This window comes from Coniophora puteana (assembly GCF_000271625.1).
Source record: "Coniophora puteana RWD-64-598 SS2 unplaced genomic scaffold CONPUscaffold_14, whole genome shotgun sequence".
Classification (NCBI taxonomy): domain Eukaryota; kingdom Fungi; phylum Basidiomycota; class Agaricomycetes; order Boletales; family Coniophoraceae; genus Coniophora; species Coniophora puteana.
Genome location: NW_006913066.1, coordinates 946,371 through 957,715, shown reverse-complemented (window position 1 = coordinate 957,715; position 11,345 = coordinate 946,371). Strand labels below are relative to the sequence as shown.

At 55.1% G+C, this 11,345-nt stretch overlaps 4 protein-coding genes across 4 annotated transcripts; all 4 read right to left on the bottom strand.

The window, feature by feature from the left end:
• Nucleotides 1–1,135: 1,135 nt before the first annotated feature.
• On the bottom strand, nucleotides 1,136–3,157 carry CONPUDRAFT_168956 (uncharacterized protein; the record flags this gene model as incomplete). The annotated part of the gene is made up of 2 exons (XM_007775453.1): nucleotides 1,136–2,329; nucleotides 2,408–3,157. The coding sequence occupies 2 exons, from the start codon at nucleotides 3,155–3,157 to the stop codon at nucleotides 1,136–1,138; spliced, it is 1,944 nt and encodes a 647-aa protein (XP_007773643.1).
• A 588-nt stretch (nucleotides 3,158–3,745) lies between these two features.
• On the bottom strand, nucleotides 3,746–4,939 carry CONPUDRAFT_64461 (uncharacterized protein; the record flags this gene model as incomplete). The annotated part of the gene is made up of 3 exons (XM_007775144.1): nucleotides 3,746–4,436; nucleotides 4,503–4,654; nucleotides 4,733–4,939. The coding sequence occupies 3 exons, from the start codon at nucleotides 4,937–4,939 to the stop codon at nucleotides 3,746–3,748; spliced, it is 1,050 nt and encodes a 349-aa protein (XP_007773334.1).
• A 271-nt stretch (nucleotides 4,940–5,210) lies between these two features.
• CONPUDRAFT_139758 (uncharacterized protein) lies at nucleotides 5,211–7,191 on the bottom strand. Its single transcript, XM_007775452.1, has 5 exons — nucleotides 7,092–7,191; nucleotides 7,020–7,033; nucleotides 6,758–6,958; nucleotides 6,152–6,696; nucleotides 5,211–6,097 (listed from the first exon to the last, which is right to left on the bottom strand). Exons 1-5 carry the CDS (start codon nucleotides 7,132–7,134, stop codon nucleotides 5,374–5,376), a joined length of 1,527 nt encoding a protein of 508 aa, XP_007773642.1. The 5' UTR covers nucleotides 7,135–7,191; the 3' UTR covers nucleotides 5,211–5,373.
• A 1,472-nt stretch (nucleotides 7,192–8,663) lies between these two features.
• On the bottom strand, nucleotides 8,664–10,464 carry CONPUDRAFT_76756 (uncharacterized protein; the record flags this gene model as incomplete). The annotated part of the gene is made up of 12 exons (XM_007775451.1): nucleotides 8,664–8,855; nucleotides 8,916–8,970; nucleotides 9,025–9,283; nucleotides 9,339–9,520; nucleotides 9,650–9,651; nucleotides 9,767–9,798; nucleotides 9,855–9,865; nucleotides 9,918–9,946; nucleotides 10,098–10,112; nucleotides 10,163–10,182; nucleotides 10,234–10,237; nucleotides 10,333–10,464. The coding sequence occupies 12 exons, from the start codon at nucleotides 10,462–10,464 to the stop codon at nucleotides 8,664–8,666; spliced, it is 933 nt and encodes a 310-aa protein (XP_007773641.1).
• Between the last annotated feature and the right edge of the window lie 881 nt (nucleotides 10,465–11,345).

Sequence of the window (11,345 nt, the reverse complement as noted above, 5' to 3'; positions counted from 1 at the left end):
CTCCTTCTTCAAATGACAGCGACCACGCGACGGCTCAAAAGTACCACCGAGCGCTCGACGGTATCGATGGTGCCGTGCCGAGTCGCGGGACAAGGGTTCTCCCCGTCTCGGATCCCCGCGATACGAGTGGTCGATGGCGAGCCAGTGAGGTCGTGTGCTAAGACGGTTGCCAGATGCCGCATCGGCCGGCTGGCGATCTACTATCTACCATGGACCTGGGTGTTTGATGTTGCTTATCGTCGTCCAATCGAGTGTGTATGGACAGTCCCGGTCTGGGGCCCAAAGCCCAGCGGCTTGAACGTTACATATGATCGCCCTAGTCCGTGCTTGTTGCTTCGCGGGAGGGGAACGTTCCGTCTGGGAGGGAGCCCACGCCTAGCACTGTGTGGCCTGAGGCAGGAGTGAAGATGGACATGGCACTCGCCCCACCATTGGACACCTACAAACCGGGAATACAAAAAGAAGCCTGAGCTGTGGTCGTATGGTCGACAAAAAGAGTGCAGGATAGCAGTGATGTGATCCATATCCAATGCGACAAGGACGGGGCACAACATCATACAAGAAGGCCCCGCAGTGGGTTCAAGACGCGCGGGGGCCTCATTGGCGGCGGTAGCCACGTTCAGGGACCATCCCAAACTGAAGAACGTACTCCTCCACTGCCACCACGGTAACGGTGCGTGTGGATCTGGGTATGCAGTGCGGGGAACCGGTGTGCCTTGTGGGGAGCTATTAGTACTGTATAGCGGCGTAGTATCGCCAAATTCGAACTCGAAATCGGATATGGATAAACGGATACATAGCATACAGCACTGTACTCTAGATATCATAGAACATAATCAGCATCAAAGTCTGTCTGAATCCCGCAAACGAGGAAATAGACATAAGAGTCATCAAGAAACAGCGGTCATAAACCAACAACAAGGGTAAAACACGAAAAAGGATATCACAATCGACTCCAACCTCGAGTCCCGACTCTCTGAGCCAGGCAGTATTCGGATGGTATGTGTATGGTATATCCCTGAATACAGTATGTCATATTAGACGAGAGACGCAGAACATATCGACACATCACTTACAGAGAAACAGGAAAGCAGAATAACCCTCCAAGCTCCAAGTCCAACCCTATCCGCAGCGCTCAAACCCTCCGCTTCTTCCTCCCCCTCTGCCCCTCCCCCTCACTATCACTCACAACCTCCTCTGCAGCCGCCGCCGCCGCCGCCGCCGCCGCCACCGCCTTTTTGCCCTTCGCAGGGCTCGCAGGAATTTCAACGCTGAACCGCACCCTGCTCTCGGACCTCCCCCTTGTTCCTCCCTTCACGCGGCTCGCGGACTTAGCACTAGCCTTGACCTTAGTCTTCGAGGTTTTAGTCTCTTTAATACCCTTGTCCTCGTCCGAAGTCGACTCTTCCTCCTCCTCTTTCTGCGCAGTCTTCAACTTCGATTTTACGCTGACCTTCGACGCACCACCACTTGTGCCCGCGCGGGCAGCGGCGGCGGCAGCAACGTCCGCAGCAAGCGACGCAACGGCGACACCGCCCATGTCGCTCTTCCTCCGCGACGCCGGTTTCGCGCGCGCCGTAGCGCTCGCCTCCGAATCGGAGGCCAGCACGGTCGTAGCCGTCTTCGTGCGCGATACGCGCGCCTTTGACTTCGGCTTTGCTTCGGGGGCAGGCGGAGGTGGCGGCGCGGGTATGGGCGCGTGCGCGTCGACGTCCATCGCCGTGTTTTCTCCGTCTCCGATGTTGATGGCGGCAACTGAGGCCTTGCTCTTATCCTTCTTGGTTTTGCCCTTGCCCGGGGACGACGTGCGCGGCTTGGCCTTCGCCGCCTTCGCCTTCGGTTTCGGCTTAGACTCAGCGTCGGAAGCAACATGCGCAACAGACACCTCGGACTTGACGCGCTTGTGCGAAACGCTAGCACCGGACGCGCGCGGCTTTTTCTTCTTCGTCGAGGCGGAGCGCTTCACCGTGTCGGGCTCGGCACCGCTCTCCTCCGCCTCGGGCTCGTCTCCGTCTGGCAGCGGCGGTCCTTTCTCCTTCTCCTTCTCCTTCTCTTTCTCCTCTTCTTCGTCGTTGTCTTCTTCCGCCTCGGAAGACGACGCCTCTTTCATCGACACGCGTGCGCGCTTGCGCGACGTGCGCCCCCCGCCGTCCGCACTAGCCCCGGTGGTCCGGGACGCGCGCGACTCGGGCTTTGCCACGACGACGGCGGCCTTGGAGGAAGAGGGCAGCTGCGAGCGGATGCCATGGCAGTTGAGCCGGAGGCACGAGACGAGCTTATCGTTATGCACCGTCGAATCGGCGCGGAACCTCGCGCGTTTCGCGTCCGTCTACGCACACACAAAGAGAAAGAAAGGGAAGTAAATCAACACGGCGTACAAAACGCGATGAGCACAAGAACCGCGCACCGTATGTCTCCCCTCGTAACACCACCCGTCCGGCGGACCCTCGCTCCCGTCCCCGGGCGTCGTGCGCCCGCAGCACTCCCAGAGCGTCTCGTACGCGCCGCCGGGGAGGCGCTCGACGAGCGCGGTGCGGTCGTCGTGCGCGACGAAGCATGAGTGGTCCCCGTTCTCGACGTCGAAAAAGTCCTTGTGGCACCGTACGCAGTGCAGCGCCGGCGGGGGCCGCAGGCTACGGAAGAACCCCGCGAGCGCGGACGCCGTGCGCGGGGAGGGCGGGGGCGAGGTCGAAGGTACGATTTGCGAGGGGTGCGGGACAGTGGACGGGGTTGCGGTAACTGGAAGAGTGGTAGAGGTTGAGGCGGGTTGGTTGCGGGGTTTGAGGTGCGCGAGGGTGTATGCGTGGAGCGTCTTGGGCGGGATGGTGAGCATGAGCGTATACAGCGATCCTGCTTCTGCGGCTTCCTCTGGAGCGGGCGAGGGCGTGTTGGGCGGTAGGGCTGCGTTGCTATCGTCGTTGTTGGCGCTTTCCAGGTTGCTGGGCTGGGCGGAAGTAGACTGGCGCAGAGGAGAGCCTCTGAGGTTGCCAGTTGAGCTAGAGATGATGGAGGGCGAGGGCGTACGCAACTGCGTAGCCAGCACGTCTGCTGCGTCTGACGCTGAGGCCTGTTCTGAGGCCTTTGGGTCTGGAGTAGTGGGTGGAGGGACCCCTGAGAGGGTGTCGGTGGACTTGCGGCTGAAGAGGCCGAAGACCATGGTGGTGTGCTGGTAACGCGGCGATCGACGCGAGTTAGCGCAATGAAGCAGATGCAGAAGATCTTTACGCACGAGCGAGTGTTATATGTGAGTTTTGTTGGCCTCGAGGGAGGTGGAGGGCGTCGAGAGCAAGACACCACGCGCTGTCCACAGAAACGCGCGAACCGGCCCTTTTGGTCGTCAACACGTGTTTCGCGACCCTCGGAACATCCCGAGCTTTTGTTCGCCTCCTCTCCCTTCGCTCCCCCTTCAGTTTCTACCACTTCCACCAACAAACAAAACTGACATGAACGCGTCGCTCTTAGTCAGAGAATTGAATCTCAATCGAATTTAACAGTAGGAATACACTGGCAAGTTCCGCTTCATGAGCTAATAATCTTACCCTCGTGACCTCGGGTCTCAGCCACCCAAAACGTGGTCTTACAACACGCTCGATCAACGCGACGTCCTTCATCTCCCGACAAAAATGAAACGATCTGACGTTTGCGGACAGCTGCGGACCCACAACCTCCCGTCGAGGCAGTTCAGGGGTGCCCTTACAGCTCTCGAGGCCATCACAACATCGCGCATCGCCATCACGCCTCTGAATCACTCCCCGACCTTCAGTGCCCCCTTCCTTCTAGCCCAACCACCCAGATCATCAGGGAACAAAGGCATCCTCGGCGCCTCCACCAAACACGCATTGTCGTGCGCGAGCACAACGACCACACCCGGCTCCTCGCTCATCCGCGTGAGCAGCCCGACCGTGCGCGTCGCCTCCGCCACGTCCGCGTAGTTGTCCTTCGCCAGCGGGCGCGGCCCCGTTTCGCGGTGGCTCTCTGGGTCCTCGACGGTGCCTTGGTGCTGGGTGGGGACGTAGCATTGTCGGTCGTGGCATGTGTCTCCCGCGAGGAGGACGAAGGTTCCAGTTGATCCAGGGCCTGAGGCTGGTGCGGATGCGGAAGGGCCGACGCGCGCGAGCACGGCGAGGTGTCCTGGCATGTGCCCCGGCGCGTCGAGCAGGTACAGCGAGCCGTCCTCGTACATGTCGATCGCGCGCGGAAAGGAGCCGAGTGGGAAGGCTTTCCTACTGAGCACGCTCGGTTCTGAGTCGGCGGTCGTTGTCGTGGAATCGGAGTGGAAGTCAACGTAGACCCGCTTCAAGTTCGTCGGGAAAGGGTGGAGGAAGTCGCTGGTACCGGTGTCTGCGCCATCGACCATGTCCTTTGACTCGTGTCCGAAGGTGAGGACTGCATTGGTAAAGGGCGAAGGATCGCCGACGTGGTCAAAGTGCAGATGGCTACGCCAGAGTAGTTGTGCATGGAGGGTAGTGCACCATCAATCATAGCCCGTCCACATATACCACCCTTCGTGTAGAGAAACGCACCTATACACAATCCTCCTAATCTCCCCAGGCTCAACACCTCCGTCTCTCAACTGCTCCGCAACATCATTCGCACACTCCGCGAGCAGATCATCCGCATCAAACTGAGCACCCTTCGGGTACCCCTTCCCATCCTGCCAATGTCCATCGGTGAATAACCCGCAGGCTAAACTCGCGTCCAACTACGAGATGAAACGAGCCTGTGCACCCACCTTGCGCAGCCCAAGATCAAACAGCATCTTCCCCTCCCTCGGATGATCCACAAGAAACGCGAAACACGGGACATGCGAGCGCTGCTTCTGCCCCTCGTCGGGCGCTACATCGCCAAAGATGTCGCTGTGGAAGAGCTGGATGGAGCCGCCCCGGATCGCTGAGACGGTGACGTAGGTCTGAGAGGGCGCGTCGGGCGGCAGAGGCATGAAGTCAGAGGGAGAGGTGGCTGTCATGGTTGGAGGTCAAAAGAGGCTCGAGGCCACAGGATCTCGAGTTGACTGGTGATAGTCCGAGTCATGTTTCGTTTTCGCGGGAGCGACCGTCGTGCACGGGATATCGCATCTTGACAAGATGTCAACCGTGCCAAGTGCAGACCCAAGTTAGCGCCCAACTCCATCCACGCTTATCCGCAGGGAGAATGCGAAAGACGCCTAAGGCGTCCAGATAAATTAACCCACTAAACTCATAAAACAAAGCCACTGTGTAAAAGCGAACTAGAGAAAAAGCTAGAATTACTGCCACCAGTCTCAATCAATCAATTAACCAGTCAACCGATCAAAATCCTCCCCTCCACCAAATCCAACGCCCCACTCGAGTGACTCAACCAATCGCACCACGCTCCAGACAAACCAAACCCTCATCACCTCAGATCAATCTCAACCGTCGGCCCCACATCCTCATCCTCCTCATCCACGTTGTGCACAGAATCCCGCCTCTCCTTCTCCACCGGCGGCGGCGGCGGCACCTCCACGCTCGATGGGTTCAGCGCCACCGTGTCGATCTCGCCCTCCGCCGTCGGCGCGCGAATGTGCACAGAGGGTATCGGCAGTGACTGCACGGGCACATCATGCACGTCCGGCGCGTGGTGCAGTGCCGCGCCCCCGGCGCCGAAGTTCGTCGCGCCGGGCGGGGGCGGGGACTCGGAGGGCGGGGAGGGCATGTCGGGCGGGAACTTGAAGTTCCTGTCCATCGTCCCGTTGGAGCGGTGCCGCGACTGGGGCTGCGTGAGCGAGTCCGTTGCGGGGGGAGACGACGCGGCGGGGGTGGAGCCCTCGACGTCCGAGTGCTCGTGCTCCTCTGCTTCTTCGGGCGTCGCGCCGAACGTGGGCACCTTCGCGGCCGAGCTCGGCGGGGTGGGTGTGCCGGGTATGTTGGCGGGTTTCCCGTTCGTCGAGCTGTTGGAGTTCGAGGAGGCGAGAGATGGGGACTGGACGGGCATGGACATGCGCGATGCGCCTGTTTTGTGCAGGTTGCTCGAGGACGAGCCGGGGAGGGAGGACTGCGACATTGACTGTGGTCTGGTCGAGAACTTGGACACGGCGGGGGGCGTCACGCCGAGGTAGAAGCCCGCGATAGGAACCATCCTGCAACCCGGTCAGACACAGCACGATAACGAAAGCAAAAACATGAGGGCGCACTTCTTCTGCACTTGACACGTCAACAGCCACTGCGGCTGCACGACCGGTATACTCAGCTGCAGCGCCCGCTGATACTCCACACCCGGCCCACCGCTGCCCACCGCATTCACGTTCCCGCCAGACGCCTGCGCGCCCGCGGGCGTCACAGCAGGCGTCGTGCACACAAAGTGCGTCGTGTCGATCTCGATCTTGTCGCTCCACAGCCCGCCCATGTCCTCCAGCGCGTCCCTGGCCGCGGCGAACAGGTCGGGGTCGCCGACGGTGCCGAAGCACACGCGGATGCCGGACGTGTTCTCGATGGTGTGCGTGCGCACTTTGATGACGTTCGAGGGGAAGGTGCCGGCGGTGGTGCGCAGCACGAGCTGGAAGGTGTACTCGGTGTCGAGCGAGAGGCCGGAGAGCTTTGTGGACGTGTTGGTGTGCGCGTTGGGTATAGCGGAGAGGCGCTGTCCGTTTTTGTAGATGTCGAGCGAGCGCAGTTTGGCGGTTGCGAGCTCGATGGTGGGCCAGTGGAGGGCGACGGAGGTTTGGGTGGTGTTGCGGACCTGCGTGGACCAGACAAACATTTGTGAGTATACGTAAACAAGGAAAGTGTATTGGGCGCACCTCGAGTTGTGGGGCGGCGGGAGTCGCCTTCCCATATGTCTCCAGAATATCATGCTGCAGCGCCCAAAACTCTTGGTCCCGCTTCTTCTCTGCAGCAACGTTCTGGTGTACGGCGATGTTGACTATTGAGCCAGTTGTAGCTCCTGGTGGAAGTAACACAGAGGGAAACTCGATGAGATGAGCTCTGTCTCCCAGCAGGATCTTGATAGGAGGTTATGGTCAGAGAGTGTACACTCGGGACACCATGGACACGGCTGCGTACCGCCATCCCTGCATCTGGAGAAGGCCGCTGCCGTCAATGACAACCCTAGGTGTTTGTGAGCGATATGCTCACCAAGCTTTCCAACTGTGAACGTGAAGCTATCCGGGGTGCCCATAGCTGAAATTGCCCCTTGGGCTGGTGAATGGGAACGATGAGAAAGTGTGGAGGGGGCTTTTGTCCAACGCGAGTCGCGACGTGCACTGCGGGAATAGGATCATTGGTGGCTGTGCTCATCTGCCTTTTCCGGATGCAAGCCCCTATGGGTGCGTCAACTTTCGCATGCACTTTCTCTACCGCTATCTAGTCGGAGACAGCTTCTACTTTTATACGCCATCTAGAAAGATGGAAATAGTATTGGGTCTGCCTGTATCCGGAAAGATACCGATGGTACCGATGACGATGTTTGTTACACGTCTTCTTTCTAGTTCTCACCAATTTTTGCAATGTTTTGTTAGGAAATAAGACACGCGCGCGCCTCCGTTGCTCTCCGGCATTTAGACGGTAAGGGTGGGGAACACATCATTTTGGTACAACAATACATAAACAGGAAAATAGTAATGCAAGGACACAGGAAGCACAACGTCCCCATGTCAAGGAGTATGTAACAACCTGCTGGAAAGTTCGCTTGTATAGAAGCGTTGATGATGATGGCAGGCAAGTGCGTGTACAGTGAAATCTATGTGCGAGAATGCACGCCAAAACTCATACACGTTCAGAAAGTACCCCTTAATTGTAGATGGAGAGATTTGCGAGAGCCAGGCGCAGCCATGAGGTTGTATGCAAGCTTTTCCAACATTCCAATCAACATTCTCCGAGTCTTTGTTGGACGTCCTATATGATTTTAGGGTGTCTACCTAACACGGTGTTTCAAGCCTATAAGCATTTGGGATTCCCCTTTTCTCTCAAACTCTTTCAGTGCAAGTGTCGTGTCTTCGATCGCTTCTCGGAGCCAAAGGAACATGAGCTGAAAAACACGGCAGAACTAAAGTGGAACCGAACTTGAGTGTGCTAAGATGGGGTGCATGAAGTGGCATGAATATCTTCATATACTAGCTTCACCCATATGGCTCAGGCGTTAATAGAAACGCACCTTTGATTGCAGCTAGCTTTCTATTTTGCGTAGCTGTGTATGCGAAACTGTTGGGCACACAAATGCAGTAAATTGGTGTGCAGATATGCATATCACGGTCTAACATAGGGAATAGGTAATAAATGAATCGTAAATTGCAATTCGCAACGATGAGTTTGACGGGATGGGCACGGGCGCGCGAGGTGTAATGGTGGGGCGAGGTGTAGCGGCTGGAACAACATTCTGCACGAATTCAGCGCTTAACGTTGACTACAAACTACATTATAGCTTTTAAGTGGCCTGTTGTTGGATTACGTATCAATTCATCTGTGAAGGTCTCAGCGTAGAAGTTTAAAGCGGGAGGATCAAGCTGCCCTCAAGTTCAACGCAAGGGCCAAACAGAACCATACGAATAACGGTAAGAAGGTTAACTATACGGGAAATATACGGGAAACACTCAAGGGACACATGCAACGACCAATTGTAAAAGCAGAATTTATGTCTAATGACCCCATGTGTACCGTCAATACTGCAGCGGTTTCTGAAGTTGCTCAACACATTCAACGACCTCGAAATCACATCGCCTGATACTCCCCTTCCTCAGGTACAAGTGTAACACTGACAAAACGCAACGAGGTCATCTCGATATCGTATCTTTCTCCGATACCTGCGGCATGCTGCTTGCGCAAATTGAGTATAGCGCGGGGTCCGATCATAGTAAAAAGGAGGTATTGGATCGCGACGCTGATGTTGTTGCATACGAGAGACTGACAATAAAATGGTTGTTAAGCAAGTGAACGTCACGTGGAAACGGTGGAAACATTTACTTTTTGTAGTGTTGGTGCTTGCGATATTATCATTATGGCCGAAAGAAAGGCGTTTCTATAGTGTAGTGAGCAGGACATCGCTCAGTGGCACAGGAGAAAAATGACTAACGCGATAAAGTACAAGAAATTATCCCTTAGCATGATTGTCGCCATTATACCGAGGGTACGCCTAGGCTGGCGCCACTGATATGATCCCGTCCGCAAGCGCTTCAAGCCATAATATAGTACAGCCAATCCCAGCATGATTTCGTACGCGAGCATTGTGGCATACGACATTGGCAGTAGGATGTTTAGTGTTAGCTGTCCCATGTGGGGATTCAAAGCGAACAAGTCATTGCAGTACTCGTAACCTAGGACATCAACATCCGCTGTTGTAATAGTCAGAGTATTCGCTTTGAGAATCATCATATGCGCGTTACTCACAGATGTATCCAGCAGTAGCAGCGACGTAAAGCACGGTTGCAATGATACTGGTGCCCTGGGCAACAACAAAGCCTGTGAGGAGAGAAATTGAGGCCCAGATGTGCATGCGTGTAACTCCAACGAGAAGCAGATACACTCGAAGAGCCATCATTCCTCGTGTGCTCTCAGTAATAGATGCATGACTATAAATGAGACGGCTTGCCTTGAAGCAGAAAGAGAACAGTAGTTTCCGAGGCTTCTAGTGTGAGACAAAGCCAGAAGCCTACCAAGAGTGTGACGGGCGGGGCAATACAAATGTACAGTAAACTTACAGCTACAAGTCGAGCATGAGAACCCGACAATCGGAAGTTAAATATCATGTTAAAGGGGCGTACGCCTAAAGATGTCTCTGAGCGAACTGTGAATAATCTCAGGGTTCAACCACTCACTTTCGCAGGCATAGGTACTTCTAGGGTATATACTAATCGATTTTAGATAGGGCGATAAGCCTCGCATAGATGGATGGATATTACTTACATAAGATTGAGCTTTATGGATATCAGTTTTCGTCAAGTCGATTTTGTCGATGTAAGTACTTACATGGCCCAAGTTATACCGAGATATCGGAGCTGTAGACATGTGATCTTAGCAAGCAACATCGTCTAAAAGGATTGCCAGTTTTCCCGAGCGCACCAGGCAATACACGAGTGTCAATCTCGAAAACTTCTTACCCTGACATTGTCTCAGTAGCTTCTCAGCGAGGTGACATCTTCCACTTACCCATATAAATTCAACCTAGGTGTAATCAGATATTTTACATCATCGCACCGGCACTAAACCATTACCTCAAGCCCGAAATCCAGCACTGCGAAGTGAGGGTAAGACTAATGGGGAGAGGAGGGCGATCTCAACTTACAATACTGATAAGTCATCAATACAGTCATAGCAGCTTGAAGGCAGCTCAGGCTCGCAATAAGCACAAAAATGAAGTTATAATAGCTTACTCATAACATACACAGTCGAGAGCTGCGACTTCAGCACAGATAATTGCGTGGATAGGCTTGTTTCCGACATATTCCGAGGAGACGAGAGAGCGCGGGCTGAATGACACGAGTACCCAGATCTTTATACCCGTCGTGACCGACATTTTAGCCCATCGGCGCTAGGACCCCCCCAAGAAGCCCCGTTACCTGTTGGAATTATGTTCACCCTGCCTATCTTTGCTCCATAGAGTAAAATTAGGCGCACATGCTCGGTGTACGCGCCCATGATAGGACGGTGGCAAAAAAATGGAGGTCCCGGGCTCCACAACGCGTTTCAGGCTAATTATGGCTAGGCGGGCCTGCAGATCGCCGGCGCTGCCAAGCACACCAGGAATAGGTTTCCGCAGCTTTTATAGCGCGCAAAGGTCAAAGTTACGACGCGTTTCGCATCCACGGAACTTTCTCCAAGTGCTAGAGCACTAGGGGTCGACCGTGAGGTGAAAATCACCTGGTACCTCCACCTCAGAATGAGGTGAATGTTAGGTGAAGATCACCTCAGACCAAGGTGAACGTACCTGAAAACCAGGTGATGTATCAGGTGAATGCTTCAGGTGAAGATCACCTAAAAACTGCCAGTTTCACCTGAGTCGCTGGCAGGGGCAAATCAGGTGATATCACCTTGGTATCGGGTTAGTATCACCTTTCCTATGGAGTATCTTTCTCTTGCTTGCACGCCTTCACTCATTGAACCGTACAATGACCAGTAATAGCTCTTTGGATCTTATTTAGCAGTGGGTGGAACGAATACATTATATCTAACAAGGTGCTATAAGAACTGTAAATTGCCCCGGCCATCTACAGCACTGGTGTGAGCGGTGCGAGCTATAGCAGGGCTGGCATCGCTGAAATGAGGACTAGTAAGTCAGGCGAACTTACCACATCGTATCGTAGCTCGTGAGCAGGGAAGCGCAAAAGAGTATGTGACCGGGACCGCAAACTGAAACAGACGTTGAAGCTGGTGATGCTAAAGAGCGTTGGCGAGTGA